Source organism: Osmia bicornis, chromosome 10 (genome assembly GCF_907164935.1).
Source record: "Osmia bicornis bicornis chromosome 10, iOsmBic2.1, whole genome shotgun sequence".
Classification (NCBI taxonomy): Eukaryota; Metazoa; Arthropoda; class Insecta; order Hymenoptera; family Megachilidae; genus Osmia; species Osmia bicornis.
In genome coordinates this window covers 2,425,279-2,445,395 of record NC_060225.1, presented here as the reverse complement: position 1 = coordinate 2,445,395, position 20,117 = coordinate 2,425,279, and the positions used below count along the sequence as shown (strand labels likewise).

The window sequence follows — 20,117 nt, the reverse complement described above, 5'->3', positions numbered from 1 at the left end:
TTTTTTTAAATTAAATGACACGCAGTATTTGATTGTGTGGTGTATAAACAATTTTTCTAAAGTGGCTAAAATAAAGTCAGAATAAACTGACATCGTCTTTCTTAAATGAAATGCTATACTAATCTTTTTTTATTTAAATAAATTTTATCAAACTGAATAACATTTACTCGAACCATTTTTTGATATTCTTCATAGTTAATGATTTATGACGAAGGAAATATTTAAGGAGGGAAAACGCGGAGGCGTCCAAGGAGGATGAAACAGACGTATTTTGTGATAAAATTCATTTTATTAAATATTAAACATTAGATATTAATTCTTTTTTTAATATTATGATTTTTATAATATCATGTATCGGACAACATTATTGCAGGTACCGACTTACAAACATTTTGCAATCGATTTTTTCTTGTAAGGATATTTGAAGCATAAAGTAATGAAAACTTCATTACCTATCAAAGAAGATATGAAAACGCGAATACAAAATACTTCCCAGTTAGTAAATGCAACAGTAGTGTCTGATATACGTCATAACATTATGAAATTTACAAGTAAATAGCTGTTATTTTCAATATTTAATAAAATGAATTTTAAGATAAAAAAATACGTTTATTTTAATTTTCCTTCGAGGTCTCCACGTATTCGCTCCTACAATATTCCCTTTGCCATAAATCGTTAACTATGAAGAATATCAAGAAATGGTTCACGCAAATGTTATCCAGTTTGATAAAAGCTATTTAAATAAAAAGAAATTAGTATACCATTCTGTTTAAAAAAGACAACATAGGTTTATTCTTACTCCATAGTAGCTATTTTAGAAAAATCTTGTATACTTCGTACCATTTAATTAACCCCTTGCCATACCATTTAACTCGGAAGAATCCCAACCCAAGCGATGAGCCCGAATGGTCAGGAAAGGAGCCGAAGCGGCAGAGACAAAGTGTCGGGACTTGAAACATGATATCTTGCGATTGAGTGCGAGATAGCCGCGCCCGTGTTTACTTCACGCGACGGTGCTCTTATGGAATTCAAATGAATTTGAACCAATTACGAGTCAGACTTGTCAAAGTATGGCAAGGAGTTGAAAAAAAAAATTAAATCGGTAGCTGCTATAGTTTCCAAAATAATAATTTGTAACACTTTATCTGACTCACGCTGTATATTTATTATACAGGGTGTTTCGTTTAAAACAGGCCACCTAAATATCTTCTCTATCTCTGAAAATACAAAAAATGTTTCTGACGTAATCTAAATGGTTTCAAAAAACGAATGAGATGGAAGAACCGTTTTTTATAAATTGTAATTTTTTAACCTTTTTTTTAAGGTCACTCGTGTTTAAATTTTAGAGTCCACGGTCACTTCAAGGTCGTGCTATTAAACATGGATGAATGCACAATAATATTTGCTATAACATACAACAACAAAAAATGAGTGTACACTGAGTTGCATTGAACTTGTCGCAGTGAAGTTGGCTACAAATTCACTGACGCATTCACGCAGCGTTGGTGAGCCGATTTGTAGCCAACTTCACTGCGACAACTTCGATGGGACTCATTGTACATACGTAAAAAACACGGGTGACCTAGAAAAAACGATTAAAAAATTACAATTTATAAAAAACGATTCTTCCATCTGATTCGTCTTTTGAAACCATTTAGATTACGTCAGAAACACTTTTTGTATTTTCAGAGGTAGAGGGGATATTTAGGTGGCTTGTTTTAAACGAAACACCCTGTATGTACCTGTACCTGTTACTCTCCACTGTTGCTTATTTCGTAACTTTCTTTGGAGCGGGTCATTCTTCCGACAATGCACGGAACAGCCGAACCAAGTAACAAGTAACGATATGCAGTAACAAGACAGTTCACATTTGTTACCATGACCTGCTGGCTAGGCCGCGGTAACAAATGTGTATGCAGCTTTACGTATGAGATTCAGTCTTTCTAGAGTTAATAACGAACAAGATAGGTGATAGGTTCATTTCCAAACCATGTGTATTATGTTCATTGGCGTAACTTGGACCTTCTTTTAGAGTGAGTCAGGTGCGTTCGAAATTTTGCAATTTTTGAAATTTTAAAATCTGAAATTTTAGATTCTAGCCCGAAATTTGTAATATTTTTAAATATTTAAATTTTAGAATTTCAGAATTTTGAAATTTTGGGATTCCGAAATGTAAGAAATCTAAAATTTTGGAACTGTAATGTTTTTGAATATTTAAATTTTAGAATTTCAGAATTTTGAAATTTTAAGATTCTGAGATGTAAGAAATCTAAAATTTTGTAATCCTAAAGTATTGAAATTCTGAAATTTTGTAATTCTAATGTTTTTAAATATTTAAATTTTGTAATCTTAGGATTCTGAAATGTAAGAAATCTTAAATTTTGTAATTCTAATGTTTTTAAATATTTAAATTTTGGAATTTTAGGATTCTGAGATGTAAGAAATCTGAAATTTTGTAATCCTAAAGTATTGAAATTCTGAAATTTTGTAATTCTAATGTTTTTAAATATTTAAATTTTGTAATCTTAGGATTCTGAAATGTAAGAAATCTGAAATTTTGGAATTCTAATGTTTTTAAATATTTAAATTTTGTAATTTTAGGATTCTGAAATATAAAAAATCTGAAATTTTGGAATCCTAAAGTATTGAAATTCTGAAATTTTTGAACTCTAATGTTTTAAAATTTTTGAATTTTGGGATTCTGAAATGTAAAAGACCTGAAATTTTGAAATATTGGAATCTCAAATTTTTAAATGGTGAAAACCAACATTTTTGAAAGGGGGCTCATCTAGATTTTTAGGGAGCCCATTTTTAGGTCCACCCTAACCTCTATCTTCTTACGCCAATGATTACGCCAATAATTCAGATAGATAAAACACAAGTAGAGAGACCAGCTTTCCTTTTAGAATGCTCTACACTCTACAATGTCTAAAATAATATTTCACTTCGCATCATCACTTCACTTTGCTCGAATTCCTCTACTGTGTTTCACAAATTGCCGAGTTAATTTTAGCAATGTATACATTGCCGTATTTAACACTTTACTGGGAACGTATCCATTCATGCGTCGTGCCGTTGATGGATAGTTTCCACTTGACAAGAAAAGACGGTCGAATTATAATGCATTATACTACTTGAGACGATCCACACGCACACAATGTCCAGTACCTTGTTACCGTGTATGTGTACCGTTCTTCCTTCAGGAGATAAATTTTTTAATTTCGCAAATTAGTGCCGACGATTTACATCGATAACGATTTGCATTGTTAGAAGTTTGCCAACCGTTTCGAACGTAGAAAAGGACAGCAAGTGAACGAGGGACTGCCGATTGTCGCGATCGCGACTTCTCTTTCTTTTTTATTCGCTATCCTTCCCTGTGTCCGAATATGTATAGTCCAAATTATATCGTGTTTGGTATCATTTTAATCAGAAAAATATCAGAAATATCCTGGTAAAAGTTTTATAAGAAAAAAATATAAAATAACAAAGTTAAATTGTTGCATTGGTATATTGGATCTATCTAACTAAATATCTAAACGCAGATCATGTTACACTCTGTCTCAAGAGGTATACTCTCCAGCGGTGGGGATGAGTTTTTCGCATTTATCGTAAAGATCTTATTCGCTTTTATTGAATCTTTACCGTATTTTTTTCATCCTTTACATAAAATTAGAGGTATAGTTAAGTTTATTTGTCTTCATTGTTTTTTAATGATCTTATTATTTTCCGTAAACGTTTTGAAATGTTAGGGCAGAATAGTTCACTGTGATATTAATTTCAAAGATATAATCCTAAAAAAGCCTTATTTTGTAGATAAAATTTCAAGTGAAGTAGTCGTATTTTTATTTAATTTAAAAAATTCATAAGTCAAGAAAAATAAAAAAGATAAACTCAAAATAAAATAAAAGAAATAAAAAAATGCACTCAAATTCATAAAATAAGAAATTCAATTCAATTACCAAGTATCAAGATAAAAAGTCATACAGTATGTTTCTATAAAAATAGGTAAAAAGGTAGAATTTGTAAAAATTGAAGATCTGTATTTTTTTTAATAATTAAAAACCAGGAAAACAATGACTCAAATCCCACCTAATTTTACCTGTGCTATACCATATTTTATTTAAAACAATATCCCTGATTTACAATTAGACGTTAGAAAAATAATTGATTTAATATGGAATATCTCTATATTAGTTCAATGTTGACGATTTTATAAAGTAAGATCAATTTAAAAATCAACATGTTGAATAATTCAAATAATTAAAAAACAGTTAGTAGAAAAATAATATTTTGCATAAAATTGCTATTATACTCTAACAATGTAAGAGAGTAAATAGAAAACTTGAAATTTGAAAATTTCAAACTATTTAAAACATTTCAAGAATTTTACAAAACACAAAAATAGAAATCAATGCATCACTCACTACTGCTCAATGTCAAATAAACAATGACTATTTCACTAAATCATGATTCAGGAATAGGTATAGCATTCACTGTCTAATTTACAATAGGTACTTTTCTAAATAAAATAAGAGGGAGAGGCCTACCATAGTACTTGGGATTCAACTTTAGTATTACACTTTTCTCTAATGAAAATTAAGAGGAAAGAATAAAATTGTAATAAAAAGTAATGATCACTTACCGTGAATGTATAAAATCCCTCTGGTATCGGTTGACCACCAAACTTGATACTGAGGGTGTAATCACCAGCATCAGCGACGGTATAGTAAATGTTAACTGTGCCATCTCCATTATCTTCAATGTCAATATCTACGACCTCACTAAAAACATTAGAGAAACATATTTGTTAAAAACACTAATAAAAGTATAACTAACAACAGCATATATTTTTGTGGCTTGGTGCAAAAAGTATCAATGTCAGTATTTATGAAGTTGATGTAAAAAGAGAAAATTAAAGCTTATGCTACTTCTTTTTTTTAATCCAAGTGTATTTTATAAAAAATGTTAACACTGACATATATAACTGTCGTTATTAGTAATTTCTAGATAAAATTTTTAATTATCATTTTTTTTATATAGAATATACAATTGTTTACGAACTCAATGCCGAGTTTAACTCATTTTTGCAAGTTACACTAGCACTTCTTGTACCAAGCTACAAACTTAACGTTTGATATAATTGCACAATCAGTTTGCTATTGATTAATCAGTTACTGGTGTGCTACTAACAAAAGCTATATTACAGATGGTACACCTACTTCAAAAATATTAATTATCAATTTAAATTAAAATACGTTTAGATAGTCCAAATTTTCCCCTATATTTTTGTAAGTTTTGTATTCAACTGAATATTTAATATAATAAAATAATTGAATCCTAGCAACTAAAAATATCTTATTTCCTTATGGCTAATGAAATGAAAAATTTCTCTATTTTATAAAAAATTCAAAAAGCAAATAACTCAAACACTTTTGATTAACTACCCCTACATGACAAGTACTTTTTTAAAAAGAAGAAATATACTACATTTTCTAATAATTTCAATAAAATCAGCAATCTCAAATTGAATGGCTTTTCCTTATAAACAAGAAATCATTAAAAATTTATCATTTACAATTCCAGAATTTTATCAGATGTAACAATATATCCTAAAATGATTTAACCCATGTGTGTGCGTGTAAAATATTTGAAATGATTCTACACAATAAGGTGAAGTGTATAACACATAAAGGTGTATGTACTTTTATCAAAGATAGATTTTATACTTTTTCTTTTTTAACTGCACTCTATTTTATTTTCCCCCTCTTACTTTTCAGCTATTTGTTAAATGTCGTTGGTGTAAGTGGAATATCCTATGTTATTTTAAAAACTTCATCGCGACCCCAATATTTATTTTTAAATGTTGAATTTATTGATGTTGAGTCTCTTAATACGGCTTCCTAACGATGCCTTCTCAATATACGTCACTATGTCACCTGTATTTATAGAAGCTACTGTTCTTTCTGTTTCTTTATAATACAGCAATATATATATATAAAAAAAATCTATCACATATTCAGACACCTCATACTAGACTATTATTTTCCAGTACTGTGATATGAAAATATGTTCCACGACTTAACTTTAATAAAAATAAACACTACAATATAATGTTTCAATAAAATACTTGTAAAAATAAAAATCAATTACAAGCATATAGGTACATATGTATTTCTAATGACATAAGAAAGATTTTTAGAAGTGATGGTTTATAAGTATCAACAATTAAAAATCATAAGCATGTATAATTATATATGTATGTATAATGTACATAACTACCTACAGGTGTAAGATGATAGTTAACGACGATAAGGAAAAGATTACTTAAAACAATGATTTGAAGTTAAAATAGAAGTAAAATTTACTTTACTATAGTTTTCGAAATAGTAAAGACCTAATGAAATTTCTTTTAGCTTTGATAATTCATAGATTTTATGATACTATTCTATTATAAATTATAGGAAACAATAAATAAGCAAATGATGTAAGAAATAATACTATATAATAAATAAATAATATGTATTTATACAGAAAATAATTTGTTATATAAGTATAGAATAGTATATTATCCATCGTTTTCAATATATCCTATACAATGGCTGTATTCATCAATTTTGTATCTCCTGGTTTTGAATACGTTAGTAACAATTAGGCTAATCTTGTTTTTCTCACTGATTATGTATCATTTAACCCATGTGTTATTATTCTACTACTAACAATAGCAATATTCACAGAAGCCAACTTAGGCATTATATCTATAGTAGTTTTACAAACATCACTGATTGACTTCCTCTTAATGATGCAATTAACTTTAACAGTGATTCTTCATGAATAGCCATTTCTCAGAAGATAATCTAAACCTTTTCCAGATTTGCACTTTCGTAATTGTTGATACTCGATTTGCCAACATGTGATGGTATAGTAACTTCCCAAAACCTTATTTCGTAAACAGACATGAGAACGATTGTTTTAAATAACTAGACATTCGTATCACGTGTTATTCAGACGACTTAACGATACAATAGCTATGAGTTAACTGACAAAGAGAGCTTCAAATGTGATTACTTAGTTTCAATGTTTGGCGGAATGATAGATCTATATCTACAATAAACGTAAACGTAATTTAAACGTGGGCAGATACCCACCCAATTTTGAAAGAAAATAAAATTTGTAAAAATGCATAATCAGGTATATTGAGGTAGAGAAGCATTCCACTATATGTATAGTGGCTGTGTTATAGCAGTAAGTATAGATTAAAAATTTTTTTCTTTCAAGTTCAAATCCTGTCAAAAGAATTTTTTTTATAATTATAGAAATATGGATTAGTTTATGTAATTGAGTAAAAAAATTTTAAATTACCTTTTTCAAAATTTTAAATGCATTTTTTTCAAAATGCACTCTAACGCGTGTACTCCAAGGTTGAAAGAAATATTTGTTCAATGATTAATTTACTTACCTTCCAGAAGTGGAGCGTATACGACAGGTAACTGCACCACGTCCCGCATTTTCAGTATCTACAGTGATGCAATATTCTTCACCCTGAGCAAGAGTGTGCTGAATGCCCTCTTTGATTTTGCATTGGTCAGCTTTTCCAGTGGAAACACTCTGGACGTTTACTGGACATCCAGATACTTCTTTACCTCCGTATTTCACATTGATCTTGTAACGGCCACAATCATCAGGTAAATACGTTGCCTTGTATTTTCCATCTCCTAGGTCTTGAATTTCAACTCTGCGAGGTATTTGATCTGGACCCTGAAATAAACATCATCTATTTGAATTGAAAGAGAAAGATTACATTTTAACAGACTTTGCTAAAAGGACTAATTTAGAATACAGAAGGACTTTTAACGTTAACAAATGTTGTAAGCAAATATTGAAGTCTCGAAAATCTAGACATCCTGAAGCTAATTATTCTTCCATTATTCAAATCTTAATGCGAACTAGAAACCTACTGCTCAGCACTGTGTCTTTATTACTTACCAAAACTTGAACTTCAAGATCACCATAGCCAGCTTTGGAAGTATCCACAACAAAATCAACTGGAAATGAAGCAGTGCAAACAGGCGCCACTCCAGGACCTGATAATACAACTTTATTTGGCTCGACAGTTGGTAAAACCTTCGGTTTGAAAGGACTTCCGTGTATATCTTCTCCATCATAAGTAACTTTAACTTGTAAATTACTTCCAGCAGGTGGTGGTTGATAAATGACTTCGTATAAACCATCTCCACGGTCTTTGATTATTGGATTTTGAACCTGTCCCTTATCAGTCTTTAAAGTGATGTCCAACTGTGCTGGATTACACCTCCATGTATTTACAATGAATTTGGCTGGTACATTCTCTCGTACAGCTTCTAATCCTGCACCATATGCAGTCACCTTGCTTGTTTCTGTATCTTTTTCAATGGGTATTCGGAAAGGAGATCCAGGTATGTGTTGGTCTGCGAATTTGATGGAAAACTCGTAATCACCCGGTTCAGTTGTAGTATATTCCACGGTGCAGGAACCGTCGTAATTGTCTCTGCAAGTCGCCTTTACTTCGTTACTGCCTTCCACAGATAAATTCAAACCGCCTTTGCCAGCATCTAAATATTTAAAAATAATTTAAACAGCGTTAGAATAATGTTAGCGTTTCCTCTAACTAATGTGGAATTTTAATGAGTGACTATAATACAGTACACCTTTAGAACTTATACTACAGGTATATATTTATATGCTTATAAACATTTGACATTAGATGATTATAGCCACCTTTATATGTCAATAAATATTTGACATTGGATAACTACAGTCATCATTAGTACGTCAATGAACATTTGATATTGGGTAACAATAATCACCTTCACATTAAGTAACTATAGTCATTTTTAGGAATGAAAGGGTTAAGTCAGGCCTTCCCAAGTAGAGGAAATGAAGTCCAAAAATTCATGGATCACTTCCTTTTCAACACTATTCTTTCAGCTGAGATAGTAAGCATTCTCCTAGGCTTAGAAAAAAGGTCCAAGACTTCTTATTGTCTTAGTTGAAGGAACAGTGTTGGAAAGAGAAATACGTCATGGGTTTTGGGATTTAATTTCGTCTACTTGGGAAGACTTAACTTAACATTTTCATTACTAAAAGTGGCTATAGTCACTTTCACTTAGAGTTCATTTATATATAAAGGTGACCATAGGCATCTGGGTTAAGTAACATTACAATGAATATAATTAATAGGATGATTCAATTACCCACCTTTAGTTTCAATGGTGAATGTGTTAATTTTGTTTACTCGTCCCTTCTGTAAACCTGGTCCATATGCTTTGCATTTACTAGGATCAGATGTACGTTGCACATTCACTGTGAATGGGGATCCAGGTATAGGAATATTGTCGTAAAGTATGTCTACTGAATGTCGACCCTCTTCAAACGGTATGTACCTAACTAAATAGGTACCATTTCCTTGAGGGATAATGATCTTGTCGGTTGTAGCACCACTGGGATTATTAATTGTACACGAAACTTTATTAACGTCGTTTTCTGTCTTTCCGATTTCTCGAGTGTCTATTGTAAATTCTGTTGACTGGTCGACACATAGACCTGGAATGTATAAAATTAAATGATTAACACTTATGATATTTAGATAATTAAAAATTTTTTAATTTACTTGAATTCTCTCTCACGTTAAAATCATTTTAAATTGCTGAACACAATTTACAATTACAGTCATATAAAAAACTGTATGATTTAGCAAAATTAGTCTATAGTATTGCATTTAAAATAAAATGTGCTATTATGGAAATTATTGTGTGCTATTTATGCTTAATATGCATTGCCTATGTATTTGCTTTAATTTCATTTACTATCATAAATACTATTATAAATGATCAAATTATTAGACTAAACATTGTAACTATAATGTTCAAGGAATTAACTAATAAGAAATCTTATGAATGAGATTATCCCTTATAATTAATTGTGTACATACTCTTGATGTATAATACCTAAAATCTTTATTCTTTTTGATATTTTGAATTGCTCTCATTTTTCAATTCACCATTTTATTTTTTTATTTCTTTATTATAATACCATACTTCAAGCAGCTTTTATATAATTCTCTGCTTTGTAATTATAATATATTCAAAGTCAGTTCCACAGTGTATATTTGAAACAACAGCAGCTTTTGTAATACAGAGAAGAAATTGATTCATAGATTTAAAAAATATCAAAATAATTTTTAAAATACAATTTTATTCCAACTTTTAGTCTAATAACTGGAACATCTCTCTATCCTATTGTGAATACTATTCTAATATAAGAATATTTTAATAATTTGTTACATTATAGAATGCAATACAGATATCTATTGCTTAGAATACACAAAAGATAATTTCCTAAAATGCAAGAAATACATTTCTTCTATAGTTAAATAATAAAAAAAAACCTATAGAGGTGCATAAAAAATAAAATATGATACTTGTATTCTAATAAAACATGACACTATCAATTAAATTAGTAGCAAACACCACACAACAAACAATGCGTTTATTACTGTTTGTTACTATTCAAACTTACAATTTTTCATTCAGCTAAAAACAATCAAAGTTCAAATAAATAATTACAAAAGTAAATAAAGCTGAAATGATAACAATATTTGTGATAAGAAATTAAAATTTCTGCACATGCACATTCTTACAGTAGACGATTAAAAATGTACATTTATATGTAAAGTTGTTGGTTGTGCTTCAATACAACTCAGTGTCATTAATATTTATCATTAATAACTTCTAAATAGGTACGTATGAAATGAGTCGAAAATTCCTGATGAATTCAACTTATTATTAAACTAATTAGAAAACAATGTTGTCTTTTATGACTACAGTAAATAGCTTACTTATTCCTTCCAAGAAAAATGCTTGGGTATCTATATACGTTTATTTTTTAAATTTTGTGTTATTCAGTACTTCTGTTGTACTCTTTATGATTCATGAGAGTAAGCAGTATCATGCAAAAAAAACAGCTTTCCTATTTCCAAATATTAAACAAATTTTCTTCATTAATTTGCTCAATCTTTTTTCTCAACAACTCAATAATTAAGATTATTCGAAATACGTTTCACACCGTTTACTAGCGACGCATTGTGAGATATTTGTGTATAGCAACCAATATCTCTGACGATGTCCTGTCTGGATTTTTTATACTACCCTTAATTATACTGTCATTTTTAAAAATACAAAAAAAATTCTCGAAGGTGAAATCATTATATTTCAGGGAAGAAAGAAAGCTACAGAAATGAAGGTCAGTTCGAGGTTATATCTTCACAATGACCATTATTTTTTAAACAAATATCCCACGTCGCGATATTTAACATGACAATAAAAATAGAGAAAGTGAAAAAAACACTCAAAACCAAAAAAAATCAAAATGAAAGCAACACCTAAGAACAACAGAATACACGGTACCGTTCGGTTGAATGCCGTTCCCAGTGACTTTGATCTTAGACACGTCAGTATTCTTAACAACGATAGCCTGAAAAGGTGAGCCAGGAATATGTTGCTCGTTAAACGTGATATTGATGCCGTAATCGCCAACTTCCGTTGGCAGATAGGCAACTGAACAAGTACCGTCGCCATTATCTCGACAGTTAATGGCAGCTTCGCAAGGACCTTCGACGGTGACGCCGAGACCACCTTGTCCAGCTCCACGAGTATCGATCACAAACTCGGCTGGTTTGTTCACTATTCCATGGGACAAACCTGGCCCGGATGCTCGAACCTTTCCAGGATCAGAGCCATGCACGCAAGTTAAACAGTAAGGTTGATTCGATATCGGTTCTCCGCCGAAACTAATTGCCAATAAATATTCGCCCAGCTCCGTGGGTGTAAAGTTCACCAAGTAACCATCGTGCGTCGGTACCACGTGGGCTTTCACACGATTGCCTGATGGAGATGTAATTACCACCTGAAAGTCCGCTGCCTTCCCCGCATCCTGGGTTATCACGCGAAACTGCTGCAAACTGTTCACCGGGGCCGCTACGACACCATTCAAGCATTTTCTAATTTTTAATCTTTCGTTTTATTCTCTCCACTCGCTTGCAGTATTTATATGATGCATTCATTGTTAAAATTTGAGAACCTTTTATTCTTGTTGTATCATGTTTTAGATTACGTGTAGATAATTTAAAAAGAAGTTATCACAGTTCTTATTTTGTTAGTTTTGTTGAACGTTTTGTTTAGGTACTCTTCAAGGTGGACTACAATATCTTACTAATATATCAAAATGGAATGTTGTTAATGATATATGGCTTATTTTAAAATGAAATTGCACAAAGTGATGGTGGTGAAGTCAACTGATTTTAAGGTTTATAATAATCAGTATATGAAACTATATAAGAAGCTTTATAATAATAAATATATGAAAATAAATAAAAATATAATAATGACAGAATCCGATTTGATCTGTAATTATTAAAATTTCCTACTGCTATAAAATATCTCTATTACTGCAATTATTGCCATAATTTCCTATTGTTTATAATAATTGCAATTATTCTCTTACTATAGGGAACATATTATAGTATAATAATGCTCCTTCTAATAATTGTTAAATTGTAAACGGAAACAATTTTGTACTTACTTCGTGCAAGACCATCAACTTTAATCTTCGAGACATCTACATGTGGTTCAACGGTGATCTTGTATGGACTATGGGGTACTTTCAGTCCTCCATAATTTAAGTGTACTAAGTAATTCCCTGGTTGAGGTGCCACGTAATCAACGGTGTATATACCATCTTCGTTATCCGTTATTGAAAACAGAACTTCTCTTCCTTCAGGATTTAACATGGTGACATGAAGATCACCTGGACCAGCTTCACGACAGTCGATGTTAAAATGTGTTGGAGTATTAGACTTGACACCCTTCTCGAGACCAGGTCCAAAGGCTTGTACCATAGCTGGATTTAATGGTGCTTCTACTTTCATCCTATAAGGAGACTCTTTTGTAGCTACACCACCGTAATTTACCTAAAACCATCAATGATGATTGAGTGTACTAATGTCTAATATAATCTAAAGATTGAATTATTTTAGTTTGTTCTTGCTTTCTAAATCATTAATATGAATTTGACATGGCTCGTTTAAAGCTATGAAAAGAAGAGATCTATGAAAAATTCTACAATAATAATGTACTATTAACATTCCGTATTTACCAATACAAACTATCTGTTATATTTGAAAATAACCAACATAAGATTTATTATTATTGTAGACAAAACTATCGGTTACAATAATACTGACGTCATAGTACGTACATGACAACAGCACAATACATGTAGAAGAATTGTCCAAAAACTAATCAATATTTTAACCCAACAAAATTTGAATAATTACCTTGAAACCTTAGTGATAAAGACTATAATTATTGTTTTCTAAAAGGAGTACAAAATAGAAATGTAAAAACATGCATTTTATTGAAAAGAAAGCGTGTTCCTAATTTTATCTGCTTACTTTTAAGGACAGTACAAAGATAACGCTTCCATTAATTAAAAATAAATATAACATTGACTTGGATCAAACTGACATGATATAAGTGCTATTTTGTGATATCTACTTTTATGTCATTAAATTACGTTTCTGTTCCAAAATGAACTATTAGATATAATACAACCTAATAGCAAACCCTTATATGCTTAATTCTAGCCTGCATAGTAGACATCTGATGCTTCACAACAAGAGAAGAAATACAAGATAATAACAGTAATAATATTAATAATAATTTATGCTGATTTACCATGATGACATGTTGCGATCCAGAGGTTGGAGTATAACTACACTGCACTGTACCATCATGTTTATCATCCAGCTGAACTGGGACGTCTCTTCCCAAAGCATCCTGAATAGCAACTTCCAAAGGTGCTTGACCAGCTTTCTTTACATCTACTGTGAAAATTGTTGGTTTTCCACTAGGAATAGATTTTGCTTGAACTCCAGGACCGTACACTTCAACCTAATAAATTCCTTATAATGAATTTTCCTTACTCTTATAAAAAGTTCATTTATTCTTGGAAAAAAAAGATTAAGTATTTAAGAGAAGGTATCTTAAACGCTAAGCTCTTATATCCCGTATAATGTTATCAATAAGAAATGGCAAAAGTAATAGTACTCCTTCAGATTCTGCTATTAAATAATACAGTGAAGAACAAACCTTGTTAGGGTCAAAGTCGGCTTTCGGTACAATATTCGCAACGTACGGTGATTTCGGAATGTCCTCATTATCGCAAAGTATATGAACAGCATAACGACCAGGTGCAGTTGGTAAATAAGATACATCCGCTGTTCCATCACCATTATCATGGCAAGCAATTTTCGCTTTTGAAGGACCTTCGATGGAAAATCCAAGACCTCCAGTTTCCCCATTAGTATCCACAGTAAACTTTGCTGGGTAATCAACAACACCACTATGGAGGCCAGGACCAAAAGCTCTTATAGCTGATTCTTTATAAGGACCAACGTTCACTTCAAAAGGTGATTTATGAATTTCTTGTCCACCATAAGTTATCATAACCACGTGTCGTCCCTCTTTTACTGGTGTATAATGGCACTCATACGTTTTGTCATCAATTTTTGTCATACTGAAAGCACACGTGTTGCATTAATTATTGTAAAATAGAATAAATGGGAAGAATATTTTTAACTTACTTCACAGGACAGTTTACTCCTCCAGGGCCAATTACTTTCACTCCAGGTACATCTTCACCTGCGCCTTTGGTGACGATGACGAAATCCGCGTCATCTTGAACTCGAACTCCATTAGGTAAGAGCCCACGACCATAAGCTCTACATTTCTTTGCATCTGATGCAAGACCCACATTAACACCACAAGGACTTCCAGGAATTAATTTACCAGCAAAGAATATGTTCACTGAGTGTAAACCAGTTACTGGGGAAGTGTAGTCACATCTCCATACATCTGGTAATGTTTGACGTAATTTCACTGGCACAGTTGTCTTTGTACCCTGTAAATCAGAATTTACAATATTTAAGATAGAATTATTTAGACATTTTGGGTTTGAGTAACGATGTTTTACTTGAGGGTCCAATATGATCACTTCTGGTATACCACGTCCAGCATCTTTTGTATTTATTTCAAAGAAGGTAGGTTTATTAACTATGACACCTTCTGGTTGCAATCCTGGACCACTTGCTGTCACTTTGCCAGGATCACCAGCCTGTACTTCTACATTAACCACATAAGGGCTCTTTGGAATTTCTCTACCAGCAAATAGTATTTTTATTTTATGAGGTCCTTCTTTCCTTGGGGTATAGGATACAGAATGAGTGAGATTCTTGTCCTTGTTGAAATGAACATCCACCTTTAACATATATCATATGATACATATTTGATATTTTATTGAATAATCAAACTGTTTAAAAAATTTTAAAATAAATGTTTTTATCATTTTCTATTTTTTAAATTGTAACTTTTATATATATAATAGAAAAATATATTTTATATTGTTTTTTCTTTATAGAATAATTTATTTCTTTTTTGTATTAAAAATTTATATGTATTTATAAATATTCATTCTGAATTATTAAGAAACAGTATCAGAGAATTCGATGAAATCACACAGTGATATAAAAATAACTATTGCATTATACATATCCTGCTCTTTAATTAATGCTAGAAGTTAATATCTATAAATAATGGTTTCCTGTGCAGTGGTCAACCTCATTGCAGATAAGTATACATGTTTCACATCTATGTATGACATAAGTATGATGAATATAATAATCCAATGTACCTTTCTACTACTTTCTGTTACATTAAAGAAATATTTTTTATATTCCAAAATTTTATTTTATTTAGGATAAAATTTTTTTAATACTTTGGTTAGAAAATTAATTTTCAAGATACTGTTCTAATAACTATGTGACTTTATCTAATATATCACACTTGGGATGTACTATTCTTACAGGTATTTTATTTCCATCTGGGTCCTCCACAGTGACGTCGACATTTCCTTTGCCAGCAGAAAATGTTTCAACGGTGAAATTAGCTGGTGCTCCAACAACTGGACCACTTGGTTCAATACCAGGTCCATAAACGCGTACTCTACGACAGAAATTGCATATGATTAAAAACAGAAATTATACTATATTTAGATACTACATTATTCATTATTGAAAAACACATGTACTAATAACATATCATCAACCTATAAGTGCTTGGGTCGAAAATTTATTAATTCAAAAATTATCTTAGGCAGAGACAGGTAAAGCCTAGTAGTCTCTCCTTAAGATATCTTTTGAACTAATCAATTTTTGACCTCAGTACTAATACTTTTTTGTAGGGAATTAAAAAATGCTTCGATCGATGGATACCAAAGTACACAATTCCATTTAAAAAACTGAAAATGACTTTGAAATCTTCGAAACGCCTGCACTTCCGGTACCGTCACATAGGTTACGTCACATTCCGTTCGACGGCACTTAATTTTTCTCTATCTTTTACCGCTTTAAAGCTACAACTTGTTCCTATGGTATGGGAATTCCCTGTGTACTGCTTTATGTATCATTCTTTATAGGTATTTATTTTTTATTTTATTTTCAATTTAAAAATCAATATGCATCGAACGCCGGTAATCGTAGCATTAAAAAGGTTAACAAGTTTTTCTGAAAAGAAATTCTAAAAATGCAGGTTCGTCTGTCCTTCCTGAAAGTGGAATAATAAATTTGTTTACCAAAAATATTTCTATTGTTTTGCCATAATAAGGAAGAGGTGTTCTATAAAAAAAAAACTTCGATATGGAGAATGGCATAACATGATGCAGACAAGTTTTTATGTGGGTGGTGACTTAACAGAGACTGTAAGGTCAGCTATACGGTTTTTAAATAGAATGTTGTATCTTTTATCTTCTGTGTAACAGCTGTTACTCGGACCACTTCCGTAAGCTATCATTAAAGGTCATTTAAGGTCAAATGTGGTAGTAAAATAAACATTCTTATATTTAGAATATTTGAACTGCAGCATCGTTGTTCTCCATTCCATTGTCTCGTTTACTTTATTATCGCGTTCGTTTCATTTAATCCTCGGCCGGCGCGGCGGACCATCGAGAGAGCCACAATTTTCATTTCATTTCGTATTTATACCAGAAATTGCTAACTCAACTTTTTTATAATATTAATTTTAACGCGGAAATATTAATAAGCTAAAATTTGAAGTTACAGTTGTACTGATTATAGGGATGGGATCAAGTTTAATATACGGTACACTCCCGTTATATTGCCGCGGACAGGATTGTAGGGACGGAAAATTTCTCAAGATTCCAAACTTTCAGTTGAAGAGGAAAAGGGAGATAAAATTGTATCATTTTCGTAGACTACAATAATGGAATAGTAGCACTGGCATGCTTGAAAATCTGTGTGAAGATCAAATCGCTCGCGTGGCAATATAACGAAACAGCCTGTATTGTTTTAGGTTATGATTACAATTCTCTATAAGAGGTGATGCTTCGTTTGAAGCATTTCAAGCCTCAAACCAAATACTTGTGGAGCTGAAGAATGTACACTTGGAGCAAGTAAGACTTCCCTTAGTTAAAAAGAAGTGTAGGGCTAGAAGTATCTCACCACTTGTTTTATTTGTCTATGCTCTTTACATGGAAGAACAAGAGGTTCTCCCTAGGCTCTCCCAGGGTTCTACCAAGACTAAAGACTAGTGGTGGGTGGCTTCTTCTACACTTACTCCTAACCAGACTTGAGCACATTAATGAATTAACACACCAGTCGCGAGTAATGAATAATCTTTGAATAAAAATTAAAAATAGAAGGAAATTATTTGAATAGAAGCCACTCATTTGTCAAATAGATATAATACCGTATTCTGAAAATTTCAACTTTCTCAATATCACTATTTCCCCTAGGGAAGTCTAATTTGATCGCGAGTGTACACTCAGTCCCATCGAAGTTGTCGCAGTGAAGTTGGCTACAAATCGGCTCACCAACGCTGCGTGAATGCGTTAGCGAAGTTGTAGCCAACTTCACTGCGACAAGTTCAATGCAACTCAGTGTACACACAGAAATATAGTTTTCATCGTAAATCATATAGACGTGAAAGGGGACAGCAGGATTAATTAAAGTTTGATTATACTTGAAAGTACTTCTTACGTTTCACAAAGTACTTATAAAGGATTTCAATCAATCTAGAATTCTAGAATACTTGAATCCCATCTCTTATTGATAACAATAACTATTTGCCATGCAGTTTATGTCGCAGCTTTCTCGCACACCAATTACTTAATCAAAAAATTATAACTTTCGGATTACTTGCGCAATTGGTTAAAGCGAAACGTGGCAACAGAAATACATTTGTCTGTTGTATATTGAATAGCTGAAAATTAAATAATAGCGAACTCTGCACAAGTATTATAATAAGTAACACGGTATGATTTTTGCGCAACTTACCGCGGTAGCGGGGTGCTGCAACCGAGAAATAAAAGAAATTCATTAATATGCGTTGAATTTTTCAAAACTTTGCTAGTAGAATTAAAAAGGTGGTATATTTATTTCTTAACACGGTATGCTCCTGAATTGAAGCAGCTGCTTAATTAACTCTTTTGAAGAGAATCCCAAAGGGAATCGAAACGTAATGTTTATTGAGATAAGAGAACAAATTTTGTTGCTCAGAGAGGCTACCCTCGACCTCGATTGCTATAAATGATGTCAAAAAGAAAAAGTTAATTGCTTACCTATTTCGATTGGTACGTGGTCGAAGCGGTGCTCCTGACTTTAATTTCGCGTTAGGATACTGAGAGAGGTACGTCATCATTGACATTTCATCTATATTTGGATTTACAATTTCCTCTGGTTTGATGAGCTATAAGAAAATCAAAACCACCACATGTTTATTGATTTTTCATTAGTAAACGGATTTTTTCTTTTTAGTCATTCCTTTGCAATCATGGGGGATTTCTCAGAGGACAGGGTGGGTTTGAGCTCTTAAAACATTTAAAATGTTTCTCCCTCCTATTTCTAAAATTCTAAGACTTCAGAATTCCAAAATCTTAATATTCTAAAATTATAAAATTCTAGAATCCTAAGTTTCCACCTCAAAAAAGATCATAATCAGAGATAGTACTAATAAACCCCACTTTACTAATCATAAGTTAACAATTATTTTCTAATGCTTTCTTTTTTTAATAATATCTAAACTGAACCAAAATCACTTCTTAAGTACTAATCTTGAAAGCATATGCACAAATAAATAATTTATTGGACATTTTTCAGATAAGAAAAATAATAAATACATTTTTAATATTTTCTAACTGGTGGGCTCAACAAGTCCCCTCCTTAGTCTTTCTAGGATTAAACTGCAAAAATAAGTATAAAAAAAAACTATAGAAACCTGTGGTATATTGAGCCAATCATCAGCGAGTCCCATCGCTTCAGAAGCATTCTGTATGGCATCCTTTGGGTTCCAATCTTGCCAGTCTGGGCAGAGTCCTGGTGCAACAGCATCTACTAGGGCGCCGACAGCGCGTCCATCGTTCCAATCGGTAGTGAAGTTGTTAATCTGCAGATCCGGAAGTTTCGACTTGATCCAATGCATCAGTCTTTGTTTTGGCGATGCATGTTTGTCGTATTCGTTGCTTTCCTCTCCGTCCCACATGGGCATCGAGATAGAGTAGTGGAGAATCAGTGTCCATATTAGTCCAAGGATCAACTTTAATTTGCAGTCTACAATGTCCGATGAATCTGTAAAATAATAATTAACCCGTAACTACCATGATTTATTTATTTTTTTTATTTATTTTTTTTTTTATTTTGGCGAGAAGTTGGCGTTCGCACGGGGAGCGTAACTACCATGATTTAGAAATGTAATAATTGATTTTTAACCCTCGGACAGCGGACCACGGAGAGAGCTCCAAAATGGTTCCAATTAATTAGTATAAATCCAATTAATTTTTCTAAATTTTACACTGTTTCTTTAAAAATTATACATTTAACTTTAGGTTAGTATCACTGTACATAGTTTGTAAATTTGGATCTCGATTGACCCAGGTTCCGCTTTTTAAGGGTTAATATTATAAGTAACAATATTTTATGATTTCTATTTTTACATATTTGTCAAAGTGTTTCT

General features: G+C 31.8%; 1 protein-coding gene across 1 annotated transcript in view; it reads right to left on the bottom strand.

Moving 5' to 3' along the window:
* LOC114879492 (filamin-A) overlaps nucleotides 1-20,117 on the bottom strand; it is a 101,112-nt gene that overhangs the window by 57,823 nt on the left and 23,172 nt on the right. Inside the window, 14 exon segments of the mRNA XM_029194455.2 lie at nucleotides 4,643-4,781; nucleotides 7,457-7,755; nucleotides 7,984-8,588; nucleotides 9,235-9,579; nucleotides 11,442-12,011; nucleotides 12,616-13,003; nucleotides 13,770-13,985; nucleotides 14,184-14,610; nucleotides 14,678-14,994; nucleotides 15,067-15,351; nucleotides 15,956-16,094; nucleotides 18,443-18,457; nucleotides 18,727-18,854; nucleotides 19,383-19,732. Coding sequence (XP_029050288.2) covers nucleotides 4,643-4,781; nucleotides 7,457-7,755; nucleotides 7,984-8,588; nucleotides 9,235-9,579; nucleotides 11,442-12,011; nucleotides 12,616-13,003; nucleotides 13,770-13,985; nucleotides 14,184-14,610; nucleotides 14,678-14,994; nucleotides 15,067-15,351; nucleotides 15,956-16,094; nucleotides 18,443-18,457; nucleotides 18,727-18,854; nucleotides 19,383-19,732 — 4,223 coding nt within the window.